Genomic DNA, 23,049 nt, shown 5'->3' on the forward strand with positions numbered 1-23,049 from the left:
CATGTTGCAGGATTCACGAGGGCAGATCTAGCATTCAATTTTTAGTCTAAACAGAGGTCCCAAACCCAATTTCTTGCCATTCTACCGCACATTCCCACAGGTAGCCAGGAACAGCTATTCACCCACAGGCAGGTGCTGGCAAGGTGGAACTACATGAGTCTCCAACCCAGTTAACTCTTAGGTCCTGACAGGTAATGAGTTAAGTGAAACAGACAAGGTGCAACACTCAGGGTATTCCGTGCAACTTCTGCTTTAAGGATTAAGTTTAGCTCAGAACAGCATCTGATTGTTTTTATTGTGATAAAAGCCACAAAACATGAAATGTACCATGGTAACCACTTTTAAGTGTTTGTTTCAATGGTATTAAGTCCATTCACACTGTTGTGCAACCATCCCTACCTTCCTTCCCCAGAACTTTCTCATCTTCCCAAATGGAAACTCTGTACAATAACTCAGCAACACTCCTCCCCTTTTCAGGTGATACATTGTTAGTGTAGAGAAAGGCAACTGAGTTTTACCTGTTGATTTTGTATCCTCCAACTTTATTCAATTAGTGCTCACAGGATTGTTTTGTGTTAGAATCTTTTTAAGCAACTGTGTCCACAGCTATCATATTATTTAGTCATGAAGAGTGTATGCTATCCAATATGGATTTGTGCAACTGATATTTGTTTTCAGCAGACCAGTAGGCCCTTTCATAGCCCTGGGACAATATAAGGGCAAAATACCATTGTCGTCCCAAAGCATAGCTGTATCCTAATAAGAGTTTTCGTGTTCCCCCTGCTATGAATACATTAAAATGCAGATGCAATTCTGCCAAACCACAGGGCATCCCGGGGGCTTAGGAAAGTGGGTAATGCAGAAGAAGGACTGCTGAGCTGGTGTGGGGTCTCTACTGCCTGAAGACCAAATAGATGGGCCTCAAGGGCTCACAGTGGAAATCACATACCAGCTGCAAGTGTCCTCACTCGAGAACTCAGTTGGAAAGAACAGCTGAGAGTCACACATGCACAGTAGGCCTGTTCTGCAAGGCCTTGTTCAATCACTACTCTCAGCACCTGCAGCAGGCTCTTCTTGTCTGCCTGCCTTCTCTCAGTGTCCAATCAATAACCCTGTTCCAACCTCAGAAAGGCCAACCCCCTATCTTCCACCTTGCAGAGAACACTGATTTTGTTTAAAAATCCCATCTTTTTGGCAAAGTAGAGACCATATTCCATACACACTGCTTCATTATCAGTCCATGATTTCCATCCCCTTTCCCTACTAATGTCTGATAAAAGCTGGCTTCATGCCCTTCTTGATCCAGATCTTAGGTCCATTCTGCCCTTTCTCCTTTCCTGAGCAGAAAAGTCCATGCACAAGAGGCCTACTGTGTATTTAAGCTGTCTTAGATGTCTGGAAAGCGTGTAATGGAAACCCATGAGAAGGGCAGTGGCTCCTCACTTTAAGAATATTTTACCAGGACAAATACTACTTCCTTTTCTCCAACAGTGGGAATTATTTAACTATTAATTAATATTATTGAGTATATGTTTTTATATTAATATTACAATTAATTGATATTTAATTAATTATAACTCATTTTTTAAATTATTTAACTCACTTTTTTAACTTTGGCATCTTGGAAGCTCAGAGATAAATTTAAGTGCTCTATTATAATAATAATATTAGTCTAGGGTTGTGGTGTCACTCTTTTCTTTTTTCCTTATGCACTATTATTCATTTACTTAGTTATGTTTATTTTATAACTATCTGTTTCAAGTCTTTTTTACAAGTTTATCACTCAAACCAAAATTGGTTTTTTCAGAGTGATCTTGTAAATGTCATGAATATCAGATCACTTACATATCAGTATCTCCAAACTGTACAGTTCTTTGTATTGTACTAGTTGACAAATTCTGAGACATGTATAGTCCCAGAGTTTTTGCTGAGAACTCAGACTTAAGAATTCTTAATACAATCAAAATCACCCCTCTAGGTATTTTAGAAAGTTTAAAATTATTTCTTCTGGCCAATTTTAGAACACTTAGAGAAAGCCTTGAATCTGGAATTGGTCATTTCTATTTCAAGGTCTCTGTCTAGGGAAATTGTTGTTCTTTTCCTGCTTGCTAGCATACAAAATCCTAATTGAAAAACCTTTACACCTGGTTATGGCATGCATTTAATTTTTTTCTGTTCTATTAGGGACCTGCCTTGGTTAGGGACGGAATGCACACTGGAATCTCAATGATTCTGTGACTTAGTCTGTGCCTCAGGGTAAGTTCAGCCTTGGGACCCTAAGAAACAGCCCCAGATCCAGGTCATTCGTGTCTCTTCCTTACAGTCAAGAATGGCAACCACGCCATGCCCCAATTTAGAGCATCTACAGGTTCAGTTCCGGAGAAGGCAATGGCACCCCACTCCAGTACTCTTGCCTGGAAAATCCCATGGATGGAGAAGCCTGGTGGGTTGCAGCCCATGGGGTCGAGAAGAGTCGGACACAACTGAGCGACTTCACTTTCACTTTTCACTTTCATGCATTGGAGAAGGAAATGGCAACCCACTCCAGTGTTCTTGCCTGGAGAATTCCAGGGACGGTGGAGCCTGGAGGGCTGCCGTCTATGGGGTCGCACAGAGTCGGACATGACTGAAGTGACTTAGCAGCAGCAGCCAGGTTCAGTTCAATCCCATTCAGCGCAATTTATCAAGTAATTTTCCAGTGTGCTAGGCATTTTCAAAGTCTCTGGGAGTATAACAAGGAATTGGACTCAGTCTCTACCTTCACAGATCTCACAAAAAGAGAAAGGTTAGTAAACAACTCGAAAATCGAAATCAAGCTGTACGCCAGGCTGGAATAGAGCACAGAAGTGGAGCTTGTAACCCATGGCAAGGCAGGACGGGCTTTCCAAAGCGAGTAGTTCAAGTAGGCATCACAGAACAGTCCATGGGGGAATCCTGATGGAGGTCAAGGCCCAGACATGGGTCAGAAACCTGAAGGATTCAAGACAGTTGGACTGGGATCTCCCTGGAGGGTTCTCAACTTGAACCTATAGGGTGGCTAGTGGTAAAGAATCCACTTGCCAATGCAGGAGATGTGGGTTCCATCTCTGAGAAGGGAAGAGCCCCTGGAGAATGAAATGGCAACCCACTCCATGGACAGAGGAGAATTCCATGGACAGAGGAGCCTGGTGGGCTACAGTCCTTGAGGTGGCAAAAAGTCCGACACGATTTAGCGACTGAACGCGGATACACACACACAGAGAAGCACAGAGGATCCCACCGCTGGCCAGCAGGGAGGACTGTGATCCCTGAGAGGCTGAGCAATACTGAGGCTGTGAGGCGGGCGCTCCTGTGCGCCCCTCAGGTTCCAGCGGGTGGGCTTTCTCCCAGCCAGTCCAGCCGTGAGAATAGATAATGCTGCACATCGGAGTCCTCGGAGGATTGAGGCATTTTCTTTGGTAAATCACCCAGAAAGGCCTCATCCGGCTTGCATTTATTGCTGCATTATCATATGGTTCCAGCACAAGGTGTGGCCTTTGCATTGACAGAGCAGAACTGAGGCAACCCAGAGGGTAGGGCACCGGGAAGTGAGGGCAGAAGCTGGGGGTTCCAGCCCCACCGCCACCGCCAACCCCACCACCAAGGAAAAGGCAGCCCTTTTCCTTGAAGCCTGTGGGAACCCCACGAATGGATGCTGGTGATCTTTAGAGAAATCTACAGCTTACAGTAAAAGGCCTTTTATTTTAAAGGGCATCCATTTCTGCCAGAAATTGTTAGGGGAATGAAGGCAGGGGATAGAAGCAATCAGCAATCAAAAGCAGATAAATGAAGTGTTGGGTGTCCTTCCAAGGGCCTCGGCCAGGTCTGGGGGCTGCAATCTGCTCCCGTCCTGGTCCTGGTCTTTCTCGGGAAGCCCAGCATCTTCTCCTCCCCTACCTCCTCTCCATCCTTGTGGGGGCCTGCCTGGCTCAGGGCCGAGCCCTGCCTCCTTCAGGAAGACTCCTTTCTTGTATGCATTTCAGGGAAATGCTCTGACCAGCCCTGTCCTTGTCACCTGGGTTTTCCCAAGACTCGGCCACAGAAACCTGATCCTGTCCCAGACGTTCCTGCATCCCTGACACCATATTTCCACCTCCCCTCCTTCCTTCAGCTGAGTAGCTTCTATTTTATCAGCTTTTAATCTAAATAAAATGGAGTACATATTCCACCTATGAAAATAATGCCAACTATATTTCCTCCTATTTTCAAATGACTTTTAGAAATAATATCCTATCAAAAGAATTGCTTTCATATCTGTAAAGAGAGAAAAGTCTATCATATAGATTGTACCTCTTATTCTCCTTCCTCCAGGGAGACCTCCTTTGAGTCCAGGTGTGAAAGAGCTCCTGGGGAGGAAGCAAAAGGGAGAAAAATTAAGAGGAAAGCTAAGCCTTGAAACAGCTAATCATATTTATATAGAAAGTTTTCTGTTCACAAAATAAGGAACCCCAGGTCACTGACTCTCACTCAAACCTGTGAAGAACAGGCGTAATGAGCAACTGGCCCAGAGATTCAGGGCCAGCGGGCAGAGAATTTCCCCCATTTTCACCACCGCCCCTCCAGGATAGTGTTGCCAAGTCACCCACCTTAGCCAGGTATGTCATCCTACCACTCAAGGCCTGCAGGCACCTGGCCAGGATGCTACTGAAGGTGTCCCTGACTCCCTGAGGCCCACGTCCTCCTGTCTGGTATGCCATGGCCACAGTCTCCTGACTTCCCTGGCCAGCTCTGCCCTCCCCAGACACCCCAACTTCAGCCTCAGCTGCACCTTCAGCCCTGGTTTGTGGCTGGGCTGCCTCTCCCAGGGCACAAGCTGCTTCTCCTCCTCGCTCCGCTCACAGGTTGGAGCAGCGTCTGCTTCCCACACTCACCTGCTGTCCCTTTGCTGCTGCTGCTAAGTCGCCTCAGTCGTGTCCGACTCTGTGCGACCCCATAGACGGCAGCCCACCAGGCTCCCCGTCCCTGGGAACCTGCATTTGTGTCCTCAGCACCTGGCACTTCATAAGTGCCAATGTTTGTGTGAGGATGGAGTGGAGGGAGAGACACAGGAGGGAAGCAGGGGAGCACTGGGGTCTGGGATGCAGGTTGCAAACCTGTTATTCTTTTATCTTTGGATGATGGCACCAAGCACTTGTGTTCACACCCAGGCCGACTGGTGTGTCCTCCCAGGTCTCTCCTTGGGACCCTCTTCCATCAGGGGCATTCTTTTCATCTCCTTCTACCCCATACAGGCAGAGTCTTCTACCAGAAAGGAGCTTGGCTCTTAGGGTCCATCAGCACAAATATTAATGCCAACTTATGTCATTGTGAGCATCACATGCCAGTGCCCCTCCCCTGACAGATCCTTGGCTGTGCCGCAACCGTGCCACCCACGTGACACGGCCACCTGCCACCCCCAGCACACCTCATTCTTCTTCATTTTATTTACCCTGGGTTAGTGTCACCATTTTTGCATCCTCTGGGCCCCCTTCCAAGTCCTCTAAGCATGAATAACTCTGAATGCGGGTGAGTAGACAGTAGCCTTCATTAGAATTAACACTTGACTATAAACCCCAGGGACCCAGACTCTGTCACTCTCCCACAGATGCCCTGATCACAGATCCTTCTAAATAGGCCAGTGACTGTCAATACTGGTGACACTGGCAGGTGACTTGTGGCCATCACATTTACACGCATGGCAGGCTGCAGAAGTACCTTGAGACGCAAGGGAAGAGAAAGCGCCACAGACTCTGTCTCAGATGCTTCGGCTGGTGCAGCTGAGGCATGGCCAAGTGCAGGAGCTGGTGTACCCATGGGTGGGGGCCAGCCTGGACCAGGGTGCCATCTTGCCCTTGCGAATGGCTACTTGCTTAAGACCCTGATGCTGGGAAAGTTTGAAGACAAAGGGAGACGGGGGTGGCAGAGGTTAGAGAGCATCACCAATTCAATGCACATGAGTTTGAGCAAACTCCAGGAGACAGTGGAGGACAGAGGAGCCTGGCATGATGCAGTCCATGGGGTCGCAAAGAATCGGACATGACTTAGTGACTGAACAGCCTGCTTGCCTGAAAATGAGCAAGCCTGTGGAGGCGTGGCACTGGTGTTCCTTCTTAGATGACTTTACAGTTGACCTTCAGTGGGTGTGTTAACGCACAGATGTCATCCTGTGCACAAGACACGCCACAATCACACTTACCTGTGGGCTTGTTTCTTTGGGCTTCCCTTGTGGCTCAGTTGGTAGAGAGTCTGCCTGCAATGTGGGAGACCTGGGTTTGATCCCTGGGTTGGGAAGATACCCTGGAGAAGGGAAAGGCTACCCACTCTAGTATTCTGGCCTGGTGAATTCCATGGCCTGTATAGTCCATGGGGTCACAAAGAGTCAGACACGACTGAGTGACTTTCACTTCTTTCCTTGCTTGGGTGGATGGTGACAGGGCCTCGGGCTTTCATTCAGACAGTGAGCACCCTAAAACCACTTCAGAAAGGGCCCCCAAAGGGGCCAGCTTTCATCAGTGGCCCAGAATGTTTCAGTGAGTGTAGGGAAGAGTGTGAGGAGTTTAAAGTCAGAAAAAATGTGGGTATAAACCCTAACCCTGCTCCTTGTTCAACATGTGTCCCTGGGTCAGCTGAGGGGTTGGAATACGAAAGCCCCTGGCCCAAATTCAGCCCACCACCTGCTTTTCTTCTGTTTAACTCTTGTCTATGGCTGTTTTCTCCCTACAAGGGCAAAGCTGAAATGCTTCAGACAGAGAGCCAGGGCCTGCAAAACCCAAAGTATTTCTTATATTTACAGAAATGTTTGCTGCCCCTTAGTGAGAATATTTCACTCTCTGGGCCTCAGTTTCCTCATCTGTAAAATGGGCAATGATACTTACATCAAGGGAGTGATGCTGTGAGAAATAAATGGAGTAATGAGTGTGGAAGGCAAGCCACAGAGCAGTGTTTGGTACATATCAGGATTTTTTAAATTATTATTTTCATTTTGCTCTTGTCCATCTGTGTCTCTTTTTGTAGAAGGTCACCTGGCGCTGTCCTTGTTTCTTCCTCTTTCAGTTCAGTTCAGTTCAGTTGCTCAGTCGTGTCCGACTCTTTGCAACCCCATGAACAGCACCATGCCAGGCCTCCCTGTCCATCACCAACTCCCAGAGTCCACCCAAACCCATGTCCATCGAGTCAGTGATGCCATCCAACCATCTCATCCTCTGTCGTCCCCTTCTCCTCCCATCCTCAATCTTTCCCAGCATCAGGGTCTTTTCAAATGAGTCAGCTCTTCACATCAGGTGGACAAAGTATTGGAGTTTCAGCTTCAAGATCAGTCCTTCCAGTGAACACCCAGGACTGATCTCCTTTAGGATGGACTGCTTGGATCTCCTTACAGTCCAAGGGACTCTCAAAGAGTCTTCTCCAACACCACAGTTCAAAAGCATCAATTCTTTGGCACTCAGCTTTATTTATAGTCCAAATCTCACATCCATACATGACCACTGGAAAAACCATAGCCTTGACTAGACGGACCTTTGTTGGCAAAGTAATGTCTCTGCTTTTTAATATGCTGTCTAGGTTGGTCATAACTTTCCTTCCAAGGAGTAAGCATCTTTTAATTTCATGGCTGCAATCACCATCTACAATGATTTTGGAGCCCAGAAAAACAAAATCAGCCACTGTTTCCACTGTTTCCCCATCTATTTCCCATAAAGTGATGGGACTGGATGCCATGATCTTCGTTTTCTGAATGTTGAGCTTTAAGCCAACTTGTTCACTCTCCTCTTTCACTTTCATCAAGAGGCTTTGTAGTTCCTCTTCACTTTCTGCCATAAGGGTGGTATCATCTGCATATCTGAGGTTATTGATATTTCTCCCGGCAATCCTGATTCCAGCTTGTGCTTCCTCCAGCCCAGCGTTTCTCATGATGTACTCTGCATATAAGTTAAATAAGCAGGGTGACAATATACAGCCTTGATGTACTCCTTTTCCTATTTGGAACCAGTCTGTTGTTCCATGTCCAGTTCTAACTGTTGCTTCCTGACCTGCATACAGGTTTCTCAAGAGGCAGGTCAGGTGGTCTGGTATTCCCATCTCTTTCAGAATTTTCCACAGTTTATTGTGATCCACACAGTCAAAGGCTTTGGCATAGTCAATAAAGCAGAAATAGATGTTTTTCTGGAACTCTCTTGCTTTTTCCACGATCCAGCAGAGGTTGGCAATTTGATCTCTGGTTCCTCTGCCTTTTCTAAAACCAGCTTGAACATCTGGAAGTTCATGGTTCACGTATTGCTGAAGCCTGGCTTGGAGAATTTTAAGCATTACTAGTGTGTGAGATGAGTGCAATTGTGCGGTAGTTTGAACATTCTTTGGCATTGCCTTTCTTTGGGATTGGAATGAAAATTGACCTTTTCCAGTCCTGTGCCCACTGCTGAGTTTTCCAAATTTGCTGGCATATTGAGTGCAGCACTTTCACAGCGTCATCTTTCAGGAGTTGAAATAGCTCCACTGGAATTCCATCACCTCCACTAGCTTTGTTTGTAGTGATGCTTCCTAAGGCCCACTTGACTTCACATTCCAGGATGTCTGGCTCTAGGTGAGTGATCACACCTTCATGATTATCTGGGTCATGAAGATCTTTCTTGTATAGTTTTTCTGTGTATTCTTGCCACCTCTTCTTAATATCGTCTGCTTCTGTTAGGTCCATACCATTATTTCTTTTCATTTTGCCCTCACTAAGCTCCCTACCATCCAGCAGAGAAAAACTTCAAGGAAAAAAGAGAGTGATTGTGAAAAAATAAATGGTGTGGAAAATAAATTGACTCTAAAAGACTTCCCTGGTGGTTCGGATGGTAAAGTGTCTGTCTACAATGCAGGAGACCTGGGTTCGATCCCTGGGTTGGGAAGATTTCCTGGAGAAGGAAATGGCAACCCACTCCAGTATTCTTGCCTAGAAAATCCCATGGAAGGAGGAGCCTGGTGTCCATGGGGTCGCAAAGAGTTGCACACGACTGAGCAACTTCATGTTCACATAAAGGAAAATTTAACTCTACTGGGGATCTCAGATTACTTATTTTATGTCTTTTTTAAACATCTGCATTGGATATTTCTTTTTTATTAATATTCATGTATTTATTTTTGGTGGTGCTGGGTCTTCATTGCTGCTCAGACTTTTCTCTAGTTGTGATGAGAAGGGGCTACTCTGTAGTTGTGGTTTGTGGGCTTCTCATTCCCATGGTTTCTTTGGCTGCAGAGCACGGGCTCTAGGCGCCTGGGCTTCAGTTGTTGCCACATGTGGACTCAGTAGTTGTGGCACACGGGCTTAGCTCTCCACCGCATGTGGGATCCTCCCAGACCAGGGATCAAACCTGTGTCCCCTGCTTTGGCAAGTGGATTCTTTACCACTGAGTCACCAGGGAAGCCCCATTTTATGTCTTATGAGTAGTCATTTCTATCATCTTTTTATGTTCAATGTAAATATAGGTTGAAGTTTGTAATATTGTACAAAGAAGGGTGACTCCTTGCCTTCTCCTAAGTACAGAATGTTTTTTTCCCTAGGGAAACAGCATTAGATGTTTTCAAATTCTTACACACAGAATGTTTGCTTTCCTGGGAATTTTTTTTTTTAATCTAAAGATAATTTAAAAATTGAAATGGGCTGCAGCTACGCAAGGTCATCTAACTTGTGTTTTTTCCATTCAGAAGGAAATCCCAGTTGAGAGAGTAGCATGGAAACATGTACATTACCATATGTAAAATAGTGGGAGTTTGCTGTGTGATACAGGGCACTCAACCCAGTGCTCTGTGACAACCTAGAGAGGTGGGATGGGGTGGGGGGTGGGAGGCAGTTTCAAGAGGGAGGGGACCTATATATATATACACATACATACATACATACATATGGCTGATTCATGTTGACGTATGGCTGAAACCAACACGATATTGTAAAGCAATTATCTCCCAATTAAAAATTTTAAAAAAGAAAGGAAATTCCTTTTCACATGTCTTAAAGAGAAGAAGACACTTTGGTTCTTCCCACAACTTTCTTCAACTGCTTTCATAGTAAAATATTTTTTTTAATTTCCATTCGTATTTCCCTTATCAACTCCTTAGCAGCCTTACAATTTGCCTTGCAAAGAAGCTGAACTCCTTGGGATGGATTACGAGGAGAATGCGTATCCCTACAGAAATTAAACATATTAAAGCATTTAAATATTTTTAATCAGAACTATTACAAGGTTTAAAAAAGAGATAAAATGGTTTCCATGCAAGGAGATTTCAAACATCTTAGACCCAGTGGAGTTCATACGACTTTTCTTTGCTTTACCTCATTCCACAAAGATCACAGCATAGGCGGTTTTATGTTTTTTTCAATTATTATACTCTTTCAACTAGGTGAATTCGATAAAGAGTCCAGCCAAGTGGATCTCTGGCTTTTATATCTGTAACTAAGAGACAAGCTCTAAGCATGCTGAAGAAATGGAAAACCATTCTGGTTTCATGACCTGCTACTCTTTGCTCTATAATCAGCTTGAATTGGGCAACATTTTTCCACAGATTAAAAATCCAGGTCCAGTGGTAAGAAATCCATGCTTTCACTGCCCAGTGCCTAAGTTCAATCCCTGGGAGGGGAACTAATATCCCACAAGCCTAAAAAAAAAAATCAGAAAAATTAGGACTGTTTTAGTCCAGAAAATGTGAAGATGAAAAAGGCCTGGTTTTCCCTCTAGGAGCTTGTGCTTCTGGTCAATTTTGTGAAAAGAACCAGAATGGGACCCCTTGACCTGGGAACAAGCATGTTCAAGGGGAGCCTGAAGGAGCCCTCAGAGTCAGAACCTGAGAGGCGACACCACTCCGGGGTCACCTTCGCCCCTCGAGGTTGTTAGCCCTGGAGTTCTACACCTCACACACGCTAGTCTATACGTCTTCTCACCTGTCGTGGACCCCAATCCGATCCCAGTCTGTGGTCATGGTGCACAGTTTGGAATCTATGAATTTGGTTGTATGCTTTACATCAGCTCAGGCAAGTTATTTAGCCTCCCTTTGGGTGTCTGTTTCCCTGAGTGCTTCAAAGTGTGCAGAGTGCAGAGTGTGGTGCGCACTTGTAGTCGGCGGGTGGTGGGGCGGGGTGCTGGACTCAGATTAGGGATCGGGACTGGCTTCCCTACGGAAAGGAATGACGCTTAAATTCTCACTTAGAAGTGGTTTTGTTTGTTTGTTTGTTTGTTTTACAAGTTTGAACACAGCATTTTCTGTCTTCCTAGAAGAGGGAAACCTGGCAGAGTGGCTGGGGGACCTACTTAGCCAGAGGAAGTTGGGCCGAGAGCCACCAGGCCAGGCTTCCCAGGAAGAGCGGGGAAAACATCAGGTCCTAGCACAGCTCTTCTGTCTCCCAGTAAAGGAAGACAAAGCATCCGGAAGATTCAGGAAGGCGCCCGTCGAGGTGCTGTCAAGAGGCGCCCCCTGCCGACCAAAACTCACACTTCCCTAGGGAAGAATTTCAGAACTCACCCTTGAGTTGACTGAGCATGCAGGGTTTATCTGTTCTGTGATTCTTTCTGCTAGTGTATATGCTTGAAATTTTACACAATAACAGCTTTTTGAAAAAGCCCTTTCTCACTAGCTGCAGTTCGGTTGTGAACATGGGTCCTAACCCTGAGACCAACCCTTGGCTGGCCTGTGTTAAGGTTGAGGGGGCAAGTAGAGCTGCCCTTCTATACTCCTTAAGGAGATGGAAAGTCTCTGTTTAGAGTGCGTGGTTCAGTTCCCTGAACCTTCTACATCTAGGGAATTAGGCTATAAATCCACATAAAACATTCTCTGGGTTTTTCCAAGAATTCTTGTTTATGCCCAGGCCATAAACAACACAACGGGAGAACAGATTTTATTTCATAATGTTTTGGCATTTGCAGCTCAGACTGAAGTTGCAAAAGCAGAAGAGGAGAGCAATGAAGAATGGTGCAAAATTTTTGCTTATCTCTTCCTGTGGTTCTGACTGTATTTAGAAGCCTTCCTTCCTTCTTTCCTGCCTGCCTTCCTTCCTTCCTTCCTTCTCTCTTTCTTTCTTTTCTTTTTTTTTTCGATTATTAAAAAGTGCAGTAATCTATTTCCTTTATGTCTACAGCCCTGGCATAAGGAACACCCTGCTCCCTGCAGCGGATCTTTTTAAAAATATAAAACAATGTAAAGTCTTTACCAAAGCCACCAATTTCCTGTATCTTTAAGCCTCTTTGTCTCATTTTAAGAACCACAAAAACAGTCATTAATGTACTCTTCAAAAACTGTCCAGTGATAAAAGACAAAGAAAGCCTATGGAAACATTCTAGATTAAAGTAAACTAAATGGACGAGCCCAAGTGGTCTCAGGTGGCTCGGATGGTGAAGAATCTGCCTGCAATGCAAGAGACCCGGGTTCAATCTCTGGGTCAGGAAGATCCCCTGGAGAAGGGCAAGGCAACCCACTCCAGTATTTTTGCCTGGAGAATCCCATGGACAGAGGAGCCTGTTGGGTTACAGTCCATGGAGTCACGAAGAGTCGGATAAGACTGAGAACACACACATACACAAGTATTGTTACGACTTGTGCTATGGGTCGTTATTAATAAACTAATTGCAGGGCAGACTGATCTGACCTTTCAGTGACAAAGTGGAATTCTCCCTCCCTCCTGAAGGAGGTGGTGTGTTTTAGAAGAGCCTTCTCCACATCAGGACCACAAAGGTGATGTTTCAAGTGTAGTAGGTGGAACATGAATGGAGGGAAGCAGTAAGAATATATTTTTTTTTTATCTGGAAACATACTTTTAGGGGGAATACTAACTAAAAGGGCTCACTGCCTAATAAGAAAAGCAGTTGATAAGTGATTTCTGCACAATGTTTAATCTGTGAAAGATTACAAGACGAGTGACAATGAGCAGACATTTCTTCTTCGAAGCATAAAGAAGCTGTAGAAAGAGTCCCAGATCACATGAGGGCATAGAGCACACCAGGTGCCACAAAAAACATGGCCAGGGAGACCCCCACGGACTCCTTGCCTTATTTTCAAGAAATAATTAACTTTCTTTGGGGACTGAGCTACATTTATTCCTGTTTAGAACCAGAAAGGTAACCAACAAGCCCCTCGCCTTTCCTGTGATTATTAGTTCCTTTCAATCACAGCATCCCAGAGCTGACAAGGAGCCTTGGAGATTATCCACCTTCTAAATGAGGATTCCAATTTAAATCATTGTCCAAAGTCATGGAGGTCATCAGTGGCAAAGTTGAAACAGCCACCCAGTTCTATCAACATGCAGTCCACAGTTATATTCCCACCAAACAAAACAACCTCCGGAATCTATTTTTGCTGAATACACAGAAAGCTAACACCCCTCCCCGTTTCCAGCCCCCACATCCCATTCTCATCCTGAGGAGCATTCTCATCAGCTCCATGTCTTCTGCATATGGTGGGGGACCATGGAGGACAGATCCTAGGAGTCCCATCTACAGTCCAGCTAAAACTCAGAGAAATGAAGCACTTTGCTGCGGTGGAAGCTAGCCTGTCCCAAACCCCCAGCCCCATGTGACTCCTTTCCAGTGTATTGCACCTTTGACAGCTTGTCTTCCTGCTTGCCTTTGTAGGTTTCACAGCGGCAGCCTCCCTGGTATCCCTGGCTTGGGCCTTGGCCTCCTACCAGAAGGCCCTTCGGGACTCTCGCGATGACAAGAAGCCCATCAGCTACATGGCCGTGGTCATCCAGTTCTGCTGGCACTTCTTCACCATCGCGGCCAGGGTCATCACCTTTGCCCTCTTCGCCTCGGTTTTCCAGCTCTACTTTGGGATCTTCATTGTCCTTCACTGGTGCATCATGACCTTCTGGATCGTCCACTGTGAGACAGAGTTCTGCATCACCAAGTGGGAGGAGATCGTGTTCGACATGGTGGTGGGGATTATCTACATCTTCAGCTGGTTCAACGTCAAGGAAGGCAGGACACGCTGTAGGCTCTTCATTTACTATTTCGTGATCCTTCTGGAAAACACAGCCTTGAGTGCTCTCTGGTACCTCTACAAGGCTCCCCAGATCGCGGACGCGTTTGCCATCCCGGCTCTGTGCGTGGTCTTCAGCAGCTTCTTAACCGGCGTGGTTTTTATGCTGATGTATTATGCCTTCTTTCACCCCAACGGACCCCGATTCGGGCAGTCACCAAGCTGTGCTTGCGAGGACCCTTCTGCTGCCTTCGCTCTGCCTCCAGACGTGGCCACGAGCACCTTGCGGTCCATCTCCAACAACCGCAGTGTCGCCGGCGACCGCGACCAGAAATTCGCAGAGCGAGATGGGTGTGTCCCTGTCTTTCAGGTGAGGCCCACGGCCCCATCCACCCCATCCTCTCGCCCACCACGGATTGAAGAATCTGTCATTAAGATTGACCTGTTCAGGAATAGGTACCCAGCGTGGGAGAGACACGTTTTGGACCGAAGCCTCCGAAAGGCCATCTTAGCCTTTGAATGTTCGCCGTCTCCTCCTAGGCTGCAGTACAAAGACGATGCTCTCATTCAGGAGCGGCTGGAGTATGAGACCACTTTATAAAACGAGAGGACTTGGAGGGGCCACGACCTCCAGACAGAGGGGTGACAACAGGGCTGTGGCAATAAGGAAACTCTCCCCTAGAGCAGGGCGATGGGCTGTGAGACTCCCAGTTTGACCCTCATCGGATACGTGTCTGACCCTCGGACAGCAGAGTGCCCGCTGCTGGCCTCTTTTCAAAGAGCAGCCCCAAGACCCTCCTACTCTGTCTGAAGGGAACAGGCCAGCTCAGTGGGACTCCTTGTTGCCGCCAACCCCTCCAGCTCAATCTTCAGCACATCCATCCAAGGGTACTGTTGTGATGGGAAATACTGCCTCCAATCAGTAGGGTGTTTGGATGGAGTTAACTGATCTTTGCATAAAAATATACTGAATCACACATACACACATGAGTACACACACACTAACACACATGCCAATCCTCTGTCAAAATAGTTTAGGTGATTTCTCTTGATGCAAAGCTGTGATTCCTGCAGGAAAACTAAGAGAGAGAAAACATATCCCTCAAGACTCCAGAAAAACAAAAAACAAACAAATAAAAAAAATATAGTGAAGCTTAGAAAGAATTCATAAACCATCCTCATGTGAAAACCTTACCCAATGGACAGAAAACCCAAGTGTGTTTACACATGTATTAGAATTGATGAAATGGTTCATTTTCAACACACATCAGGATTTTTTTTTCATTTTAAATTTTCAGTTGAGAACATCTCCTATTACAGAAATCCTATGCAGCCCATGGATGGCTTCTGACAAGACCAAGGAGCTTGATACCTTAGTGATGTAAGTTCAGTGATAATCAGGATGCAGTATTCAGTTGCAAAAAAATGTAATAAAACCACAGAGAGGAAGTGGGAGCAAAAGGCAGAATGAGTGTCTGATTTCCTGGCCTGTGCAGCTCACACGGGAAGGTCAGGGCGGAGCGGCGGGAGAGACGGCCAGTATTCAGGTGCAGGAATGGAGGTTCTATGTGAAGGCGGGCAGGGAGGATTTCAGAATACGCCATGCCACACCCTTCTAGTGCCAAAGTCCATCCAACACGAGTCTGACGGGAAAGCCCTGAACGGCTGAGCATGGGTGGCATGAGCCCCACCAAAGCAGAAGAGTGCTCAAACAGTCAAGTCCTCTTTGTGTAAAGGACCCTCTCCCCCCACCCCCAAGGTCAAAGTGATGTGTCTTTTAGAGGCTTTGGGACACATTTTTGTAAGTATGAGCCCACAGGTGCAGTGAATATGCTGTGAGAAAACCCTTCTGAACTGATTGAGGGCTTATCACTAGATCCAGCTAAGATCTGTATTTCAGTCATTTTGTAAAGTCCCACTCTTACAACAAGCTTCTGGGTTTTAAATACCTCTGTCCAGCAAGTAAACATTCCCCACTTTCTGTTCCCAGTGTCCCCCCCCCACACCACCCCCAGTCATGGTGCTTTTTGTTGCATTAAAAGTGCCGGTCAAACTTTGATAGTATTTTTTTATAGTTGGTGCAGAGTGGAATAACTCATGGATTATTTCAATATTTTTGTAATAAAAAAATATAGGGTATACATATAGGCATCATCACTTTTTTTATAGACCTGGGATCGTTTAAAATACTTTAAGCATCATAATTACTTGGGATGTAGAAACTGGTCCACAGATCCCATCTGCCTGCCTCAGCAGATCGAGAACACATGTTTCTTGCAAGATCATCCTACTTTGCCATGTCGGTGCCCCCAGGAACCTGGCCAGGGGTGCTATCAGAATATCAGGGGACGAGAGAATCAGCTTAACTAGAAAGGGCTTGTCAAGACTGGCCAATGTTTCCCAGGAAACCAACGATGGAAGTGATGACTCTTCCATCTCTTATGACAAACCTGACCACAGCGGGCAATGTCTTGGACGTCCTTTCCCAGTTTTATATCTACCCAACTGATGCACTAAATATTAGTCAAGTCACTTTTTAAAAAAAAAAAATGTCAGTTTAACTTAATTATTCAGTTATCTGGACTGTCCAATTCACTTAAACAGTCAAGTTCTAGAGCCACTACCTGTCATGACTGTGTTGTACTGAGGCAGCCGTCCCTATGACGACACCCACAGCAAGTGACAGAGGGCTCAAACTAGGACTTTTTTTGGTACTAAGTCCAAAGGCAGTGTTTAAAAAGTAGATGATTTTTATCAGTAGACATATTTTCCTAGTACTCCATGATGGATCCTCCAAGCAGCAGTCCACTAAAAAATAATAACCTTTGGTTTGGATGTGAAAACGTTACCTGGTCACCAGGAAAGGCCCAGAAAGATGCTCTTCCTGCCAGCAATAGGCAAAAACATTCCACTCCCCACTCTAGAAGGGAAAAATGATTATATTGGCAAATTCTTCACTTTGGTGCCAGCCCGTGGGTCATTAGCTTCATAATTAATGATCTTTTGGAAACCGAATTGCTCAGTTGAACTATCCCTTGGATTCCATGAGTAAATCACAGATAATAATGTCAGTCAACAAACACAACAGGTCCCATCACTCTTCAATCATGTAAATCCTAAGTTATTTCTCAACTTGATCCTTCGTTTAACAGGGGAAGAATCAAAATGAGCGCAGTGTGACTAAAAAAATGCTGTACTGTGCTTTGTCTTCAAAGTGAGAATGCAGTCAGGAGAGTGCAAGAAGTTTGAAATTTTCAGTGATTTTACCAAATACTGTAAATACTCTGTTATCCAACATACTTAAAATGTGAGGGTTTAATCAAAAATGCTTGTTAAGGAAATGACATCTCCACCATGTCATAAATAACAAGGCTTCTCAAGATTACAGTCAAGAACAACAACACAACAGCAAAAGGAGAATCATGGCTTAATCTTGCTTCCATGATTCAGAAAGCACTATGTTGCCATCAAGCATGTATTTGTTTCAGATACACTGATAACAGAGCATTTCCAGTATTAGGATTTAAAGAGACATTGTCAACGTACAAAGGAACAAAGTTTGATTTTCATATTTATACTCTAGTATAAGCCCTAAGATTTTATTTTCAGTTGACCACTAAATTCTCCACAAGAGTAGCTCAAGAATCCAAAAGGAACAGGCCTTACAAATTGGAACCTACAAATTTGTTAGCATACAAATCGGAAACACTGGATTCTTTATCTGTGAGCTCCAACATCATGTGCTGGGTCTGTTGGGTCACTTGGGGTGGTGGGGGGTGGGGTGCGGTGAAGGGTCTGTCCTTAGTACTTAATTTTGCATAGGACCATGAGTTTTCTAAAAGAAAATATTATAAATTTTCTTCACTTTTAAATGAACATTTCTCAATGAAACTTAAGTTGAGGACTGTATGTATCCTAACCACACTGAGACTTTAAGTATTTGTGTGGAAGAAAAAAAAAAAAAATTTCAATGTAAGTCAAAGTTTGGTCCCTCAAAATGACTATGTCCTTTAAATCTTCTCCCATTCCTGTTGTTCTTCTTAACTATGTACTATCTAGTTCAGTAACCTGGACTTTGTAGACACTTTGTTACTCTTCTTTTATGATGTTGCTGTGAACCCAACAAATGAAATAAATTCTCCTACCGACATGGCAAGAATATGCAATTCAAGTATTAGCAAAAGAAAAATACAGAGATGATCTGAAGATGTATTTATACTTAATTTCTAAATGGCCCATTTCTTTGGCTCTATGAATAAATGAAGTAATGGCACTGACCAATTAAAAGTGAATAGGAATAATTGAAATCTCAATGACTTTTAAAAAAAAATATTGTATAGACATGTGTTTAGTATGGATAACACACATATTACATATAATATATGTACACGCTCAACTAATGGATAAAAATAGTAAAATATATACTGTTGTTAATGCATATAAATGTATGTTATTGACACACAAACTTTTAGATAAAAAGTTTTTTCCCGCTCCTTTTCAGCATCAGCTCAAGTGTAGAATCCATGTCTGTAAGACATCAACACACTTGAACTTAGGTTGGAAATGTTGCTGTTCAGTCACGAAGTCATGTCTGACTTTTTATGACCCCATGAAATGCAGCCCACCAGACTTCTCTGTCTTTCACCATCTCCCAGAATTTGCTCAAACTCATGTCCATTGAGTCAGTGATGCTATCTAACCATCTCATCCTCTGCCACCCTCTTCTCCTTTTGCCTTCAATCTTTTCCAGCATCAGGGTCTTTTACAATGAGTCAGCTTCACATCAGGTGGCCAAAGTATTGGAGCTTCAGCTTCAGCATCAGTCCTTCCAATGAATATTCAGGGTTGATTTGCTTTAGAATTATCTGGTTTGATCTCTTTGCAGTCCAAGAAACTCTCAAGAGTCTTCTTCAGTTGGAAATATCTAGATATAATTTAGCATTTTTAGCTTGAATGAGTTTTCCCACTCCTCAAGGAGCTCATCTTTAGAGAGATGAGAATAACTTTGAGTCATTTCAAAGATTCTTTCTCTGAACATATTGAAAGGAGTAAAGAAAACATCTGGTGTCCTTAGCAGGATTATGTAAGGTTATGTATTTGTCTTTCAGTGTACCAAATACCATTAAGGGAAACAAGTTCTGACACAATGTTTGGACAAGAATCCAGAGATTTTTTTTAATCTGATGAACCATTTCTGAGATTACATATATGTTCCCCGGCATTCTCTTGAGTCTTTGCCCTTAGCAATTGCTGTTTCCGTATAAAGCTTGGATGAGGTGCCTGCATTTTAATGTTTTTAAAGCCTTTAAAAAAAAAATCTCAGGCTGTCTTTCAGAAAAACAACTCAGAGAATGGTTGGTGTGTGCAATGCAAACACAGCAGGACTGAGGTGGTCATTTCTCTAATTTCAGTGATGGGCGCAAATCGACTCATGTTTGTTTATCTTCAGCAACCCAGAGTCACATTTGAAAACAATCAAATTGTTGGCTTCTGTCAGCTTGTGACTCATAGCACCCCCACTCCCCCCCCCACTTCTACCCATCTGAAGCAGGAGCCTTTTAAACTGGCTAAGCATAGGCCATTCCTCTCTATCACCCCCAACCCATCCCTCCGTTCTAAGTTTCTGGTCCCCACTTGTATCAGACCATCTGGACACTGGGGTGGCACCTCTTCTCCTCCACTGGGCAGGCTGCACTGTCTCCCACCAAGTGCTCTCTGTGGACATTTGTCTTGTCCAGGAGCTATCCTAAAAATGAGCTTATGGAAAGATGCAGTAAGTGTCTGTGATCAACAGCCTCCAAAGTGAAACTCTGTGGCATGTGGGTGAAATTGTATAAAAACACAATGAGCCATTTAATTTTGCTAATTGTAGCAATTAGGCAAGCTCTCACACAGCAGAAAGCCAAATGGAGGACGTGGCAAACAGCCGTTTACCCACAGAAATGAGGGGTTCGGAAGTTCTCCCTTGAGTGTTTGAGACATCGTGTTGTTTCACCATCCATCTGAAGCTTTTTCTCTAGATTCCGTAAGGAAAAAAAATCAAACTTCTGTAATATTGCATGTAACGATCTAGCCAAGAAATCAAACCTTTAACTTTTTCTGGATATGTTGTTGCTCAGTTGCTAAGTTGTGTCCCACTCTTTGTGACCCTATAGCCAGCCAGACTCCTCTGTCCATGGGATTTTTCAGGCAAGAATACTGGAGTGGGCTGCCATTTCCCTCTCCAGGAGATCTTCCCAACCCAGGGATCAAACCTGTGTCTCTTGCATTGGCAGGTGAATTCTTTACTGCTGAGCCACCTAGGAAGCCCCCTTTCTGGGTCTATATTCTGCTAAATAAGGGTCAGTTAATGTCCTTGAAATATAGCTGCTTTGCTGATATCATTTTCATAATATACCAATGTAAGTCAGAAACACTGACTGAATCAAATTTTTGCTTTGGTTATTCCCCTGCCCTACCCCTCTAAGACTTACGCCGTTCATTTCCCTGTATTAATGGGAACTGACTGAGCCCAAGAGCATCAAGGATTAGCCAGCTTTATCTCCATGATCTCATTCCATCTTCTCTGTCATCTATGAGTTAAGTTCCATTTACAGACAAAATTTAAGCTCACAGACACTAAATTAGGCAAGGGTCCCATAGCTGGAAACACTGGAGCTGAGAGATGAACACAACTTCTCATGACTTCTCACAACCGCAAATCCTAGAAAACCAAGGAATATTTTCCCACCAAAATCTCTTCCGTCCTTGGCAAGATCTCAGGAGAAACAAAAAAATGGCCTGATGATCCAATTTTTCAAGAGAATTTCATTTAAAAATCAAAAAGGTCCTTCAAGATTAGAAGTTAAAAAAAGTCAGTGATGAGAAACAGAAGTCTTTATCACTTATCATTGAATTTTACTGCGACCCCCTAATTCAGAGTAGGCAGATAAATGCTTGTATTTCAGTCCAAACAATTGTCTCTCCCCTCTTCCATGGCTCTACTTTGCACTAAAATAAGTGATAAATACAAATTAGCCTGATGGTTCTTTTCTTGTTTTCTCTATATGTATGCTACTGTCTTCCAGTTAGGTAAAGGGAAAGACAGCCAAACCCCGCTACTTGCCTTGACCTTCAGACTGGGGAAAAAAAGAGAGATGGGGTGGGGAAAGGAAGAAGGAAAGATGAATCTAACAAATCTTTGAGTGACACTGTGTGTGTGTGTGTGTGTGTGTGTGTGTGTGTGTGTGTGTTTTGGTCGCTCCATTGTGTCTGGCTCTTTGTGACCCCCATGGACTGTAGCTCACCAAGCTCCTCTGTCCGTGGGATTCTCCAGACAAGAATACTACATTGGGTTGCCATTCCCTTTTCCAGGGGATCTTCCCAACCCAGGGATCAAACCCAGGTTTTCCGCTTTGCAGGCTGATCCTTTTCTGTCCGAGCCTCTGTTATTTTCATATTATAAAATAACTCTATTCCACTGCCATAATTTACCCTAAATTTCATTTAATATCTTGCAGGTCACAAAATTTAATATGTACATGGATTACTATACCACCAGTTGAACCATCATATAAATCTGGAAATTTCCACTTAGATGAAAAGTTTATACCTAAAGAATATAGCATTTACCAAATATTTGTGGAGTTGGATTATAAAATAACGTATGTGTCTTCTCCATCCTCAACTTAGACATAATGCATCTGGGATCCACAGGATGACAGAGTTGTGACCCATTCAGTGATTCTGTTGCATAGGAAGTAGTGTGTGGGGGCTGAATTCATGCTAAAAAGGTGGCCACAGCAATAAACCAAAAATGTTCTCAATCCTGGTGTTTATTTTAAAAAATAGATGCAGCCATCAGTCTGAATGTAATATGTTAAAAATACAAGCAATCTGACTTCTGACTTTGATATGACTTAAACAGATCTTTATGAAGTTAGGTTAAATTAGGCGTCATGAACTTTTATAGAGAAAGCATCTAAACGAGATTTCAATGTTACTTAAGAACACTTCTTTTAGAAATGAGCGTGACAGAGATCCAAAGGGATCAGGCATTTTTCAGTATCAGAATTCCTTCAGCCATTCATCTATCAAGTGTGATCTATATGCCTGGCATACACAGTCACACGTGGAAGGAATTCCATATTCCAGCAGCTCACACTTTGGTCTTTGGTAGCAGAAGAGTCGTCTGACTTCAGCTATAGTTCTTTCTATCCTATCACACCACTTCTCTTCTTAATGTCTACATTTAATTCCATACCAGAGCAATAAATAAATATAAGTTTTTCCAAGATTGTGTTATATAAGCCTCGCAATACACAGTTAGCCTGCATAGTGGCAAACATAAGGTTACAGTATAAATATAAAGATAAATCAACAATAGATGGCTGCTGATAAAGAGAAAAGTAGTTTTGTAATTTGTTCTTATGCCTCTCCAACACTAGATATTTTTAAGTCAAGACCACAAAGCAAAAATAAATTTCAAGACACTCTTTGGCATAAAGTATTTGACTCAAGGGTTTCCCAGGTGGTGCTAGTGGTAAAGACCCTACCTGCAATGCAGGATACACAAGAGACGCAGGTTCGCTCCTTGGGTCAGGAAGATGCCCTGGAGAAGGGCATGGCAACCCACTCCAGTATTCTTGCCTGCAGAATTCCATGGACGGAGGAGCCTGGTGTGCTCTTAGAGTCCATAGGGTCACACAGAGTTGGACACGACTGAAGTGACTTAGCATGCACGCATGCACATTTGACTCAAACCAATCATCTTTAAATCAGCTTTGGAGATATTTCTGAGGATTTATTTTTAAGAAGAGATGTGAAATCAGCATGCTTCTGAGATGGCTCTTCTCTGACCTTCAGGAAGCATCTTTGATGAGCACTTATGATACCTTTTTGTCCCAGTCACCATTCTGGGGGTTTTTTTGGTTTTCTTTTTTTGGCCACATCATGCCGCATGTGGGATCTTAGTTCCCTGACCAGGGATCAAACCAGCACCCCATGGTGCTCAGAAGTCTTAACCACTGGACCACCAGGGAAGCCCCCAATTATGGTTTTTAATGGAGTTCTGGCTGGCCACAGAGGAATGGAAGAGGGACCTACAGTTAAGACAGAATGAGGATATGTTGT

At 44.0% G+C, this 23,049-nt stretch overlaps 1 protein-coding gene across 1 annotated transcript in view; it reads left to right on the top strand.

Annotated features, from left to right (window-relative positions):
* Positions 1–14,981, top strand: part of XKR4 (XK related 4) — a 313,658-nt gene extending 298,677 nt beyond the window's left edge. The window contains exon 3 of the mRNA XM_055546016.1: positions 13,593–14,981. Within this exon, the coding sequence (XP_055401991.1) occupies positions 13,593–14,539 (947 nt within the window). The 3' untranslated portion in view covers positions 14,540–14,981. The remainder of the gene's footprint in view (positions 1–13,592) is intronic.
* The last annotated feature ends 8,068 nt before the right edge of the window (positions 14,982–23,049 follow it).

This window comes from Bubalus kerabau, chromosome 14 (assembly GCF_029407905.1).
Source record: "Bubalus kerabau isolate K-KA32 ecotype Philippines breed swamp buffalo chromosome 14, PCC_UOA_SB_1v2, whole genome shotgun sequence".
NCBI classification, from domain to species: domain Eukaryota; kingdom Metazoa; phylum Chordata; class Mammalia; order Artiodactyla; family Bovidae; genus Bubalus; species Bubalus kerabau.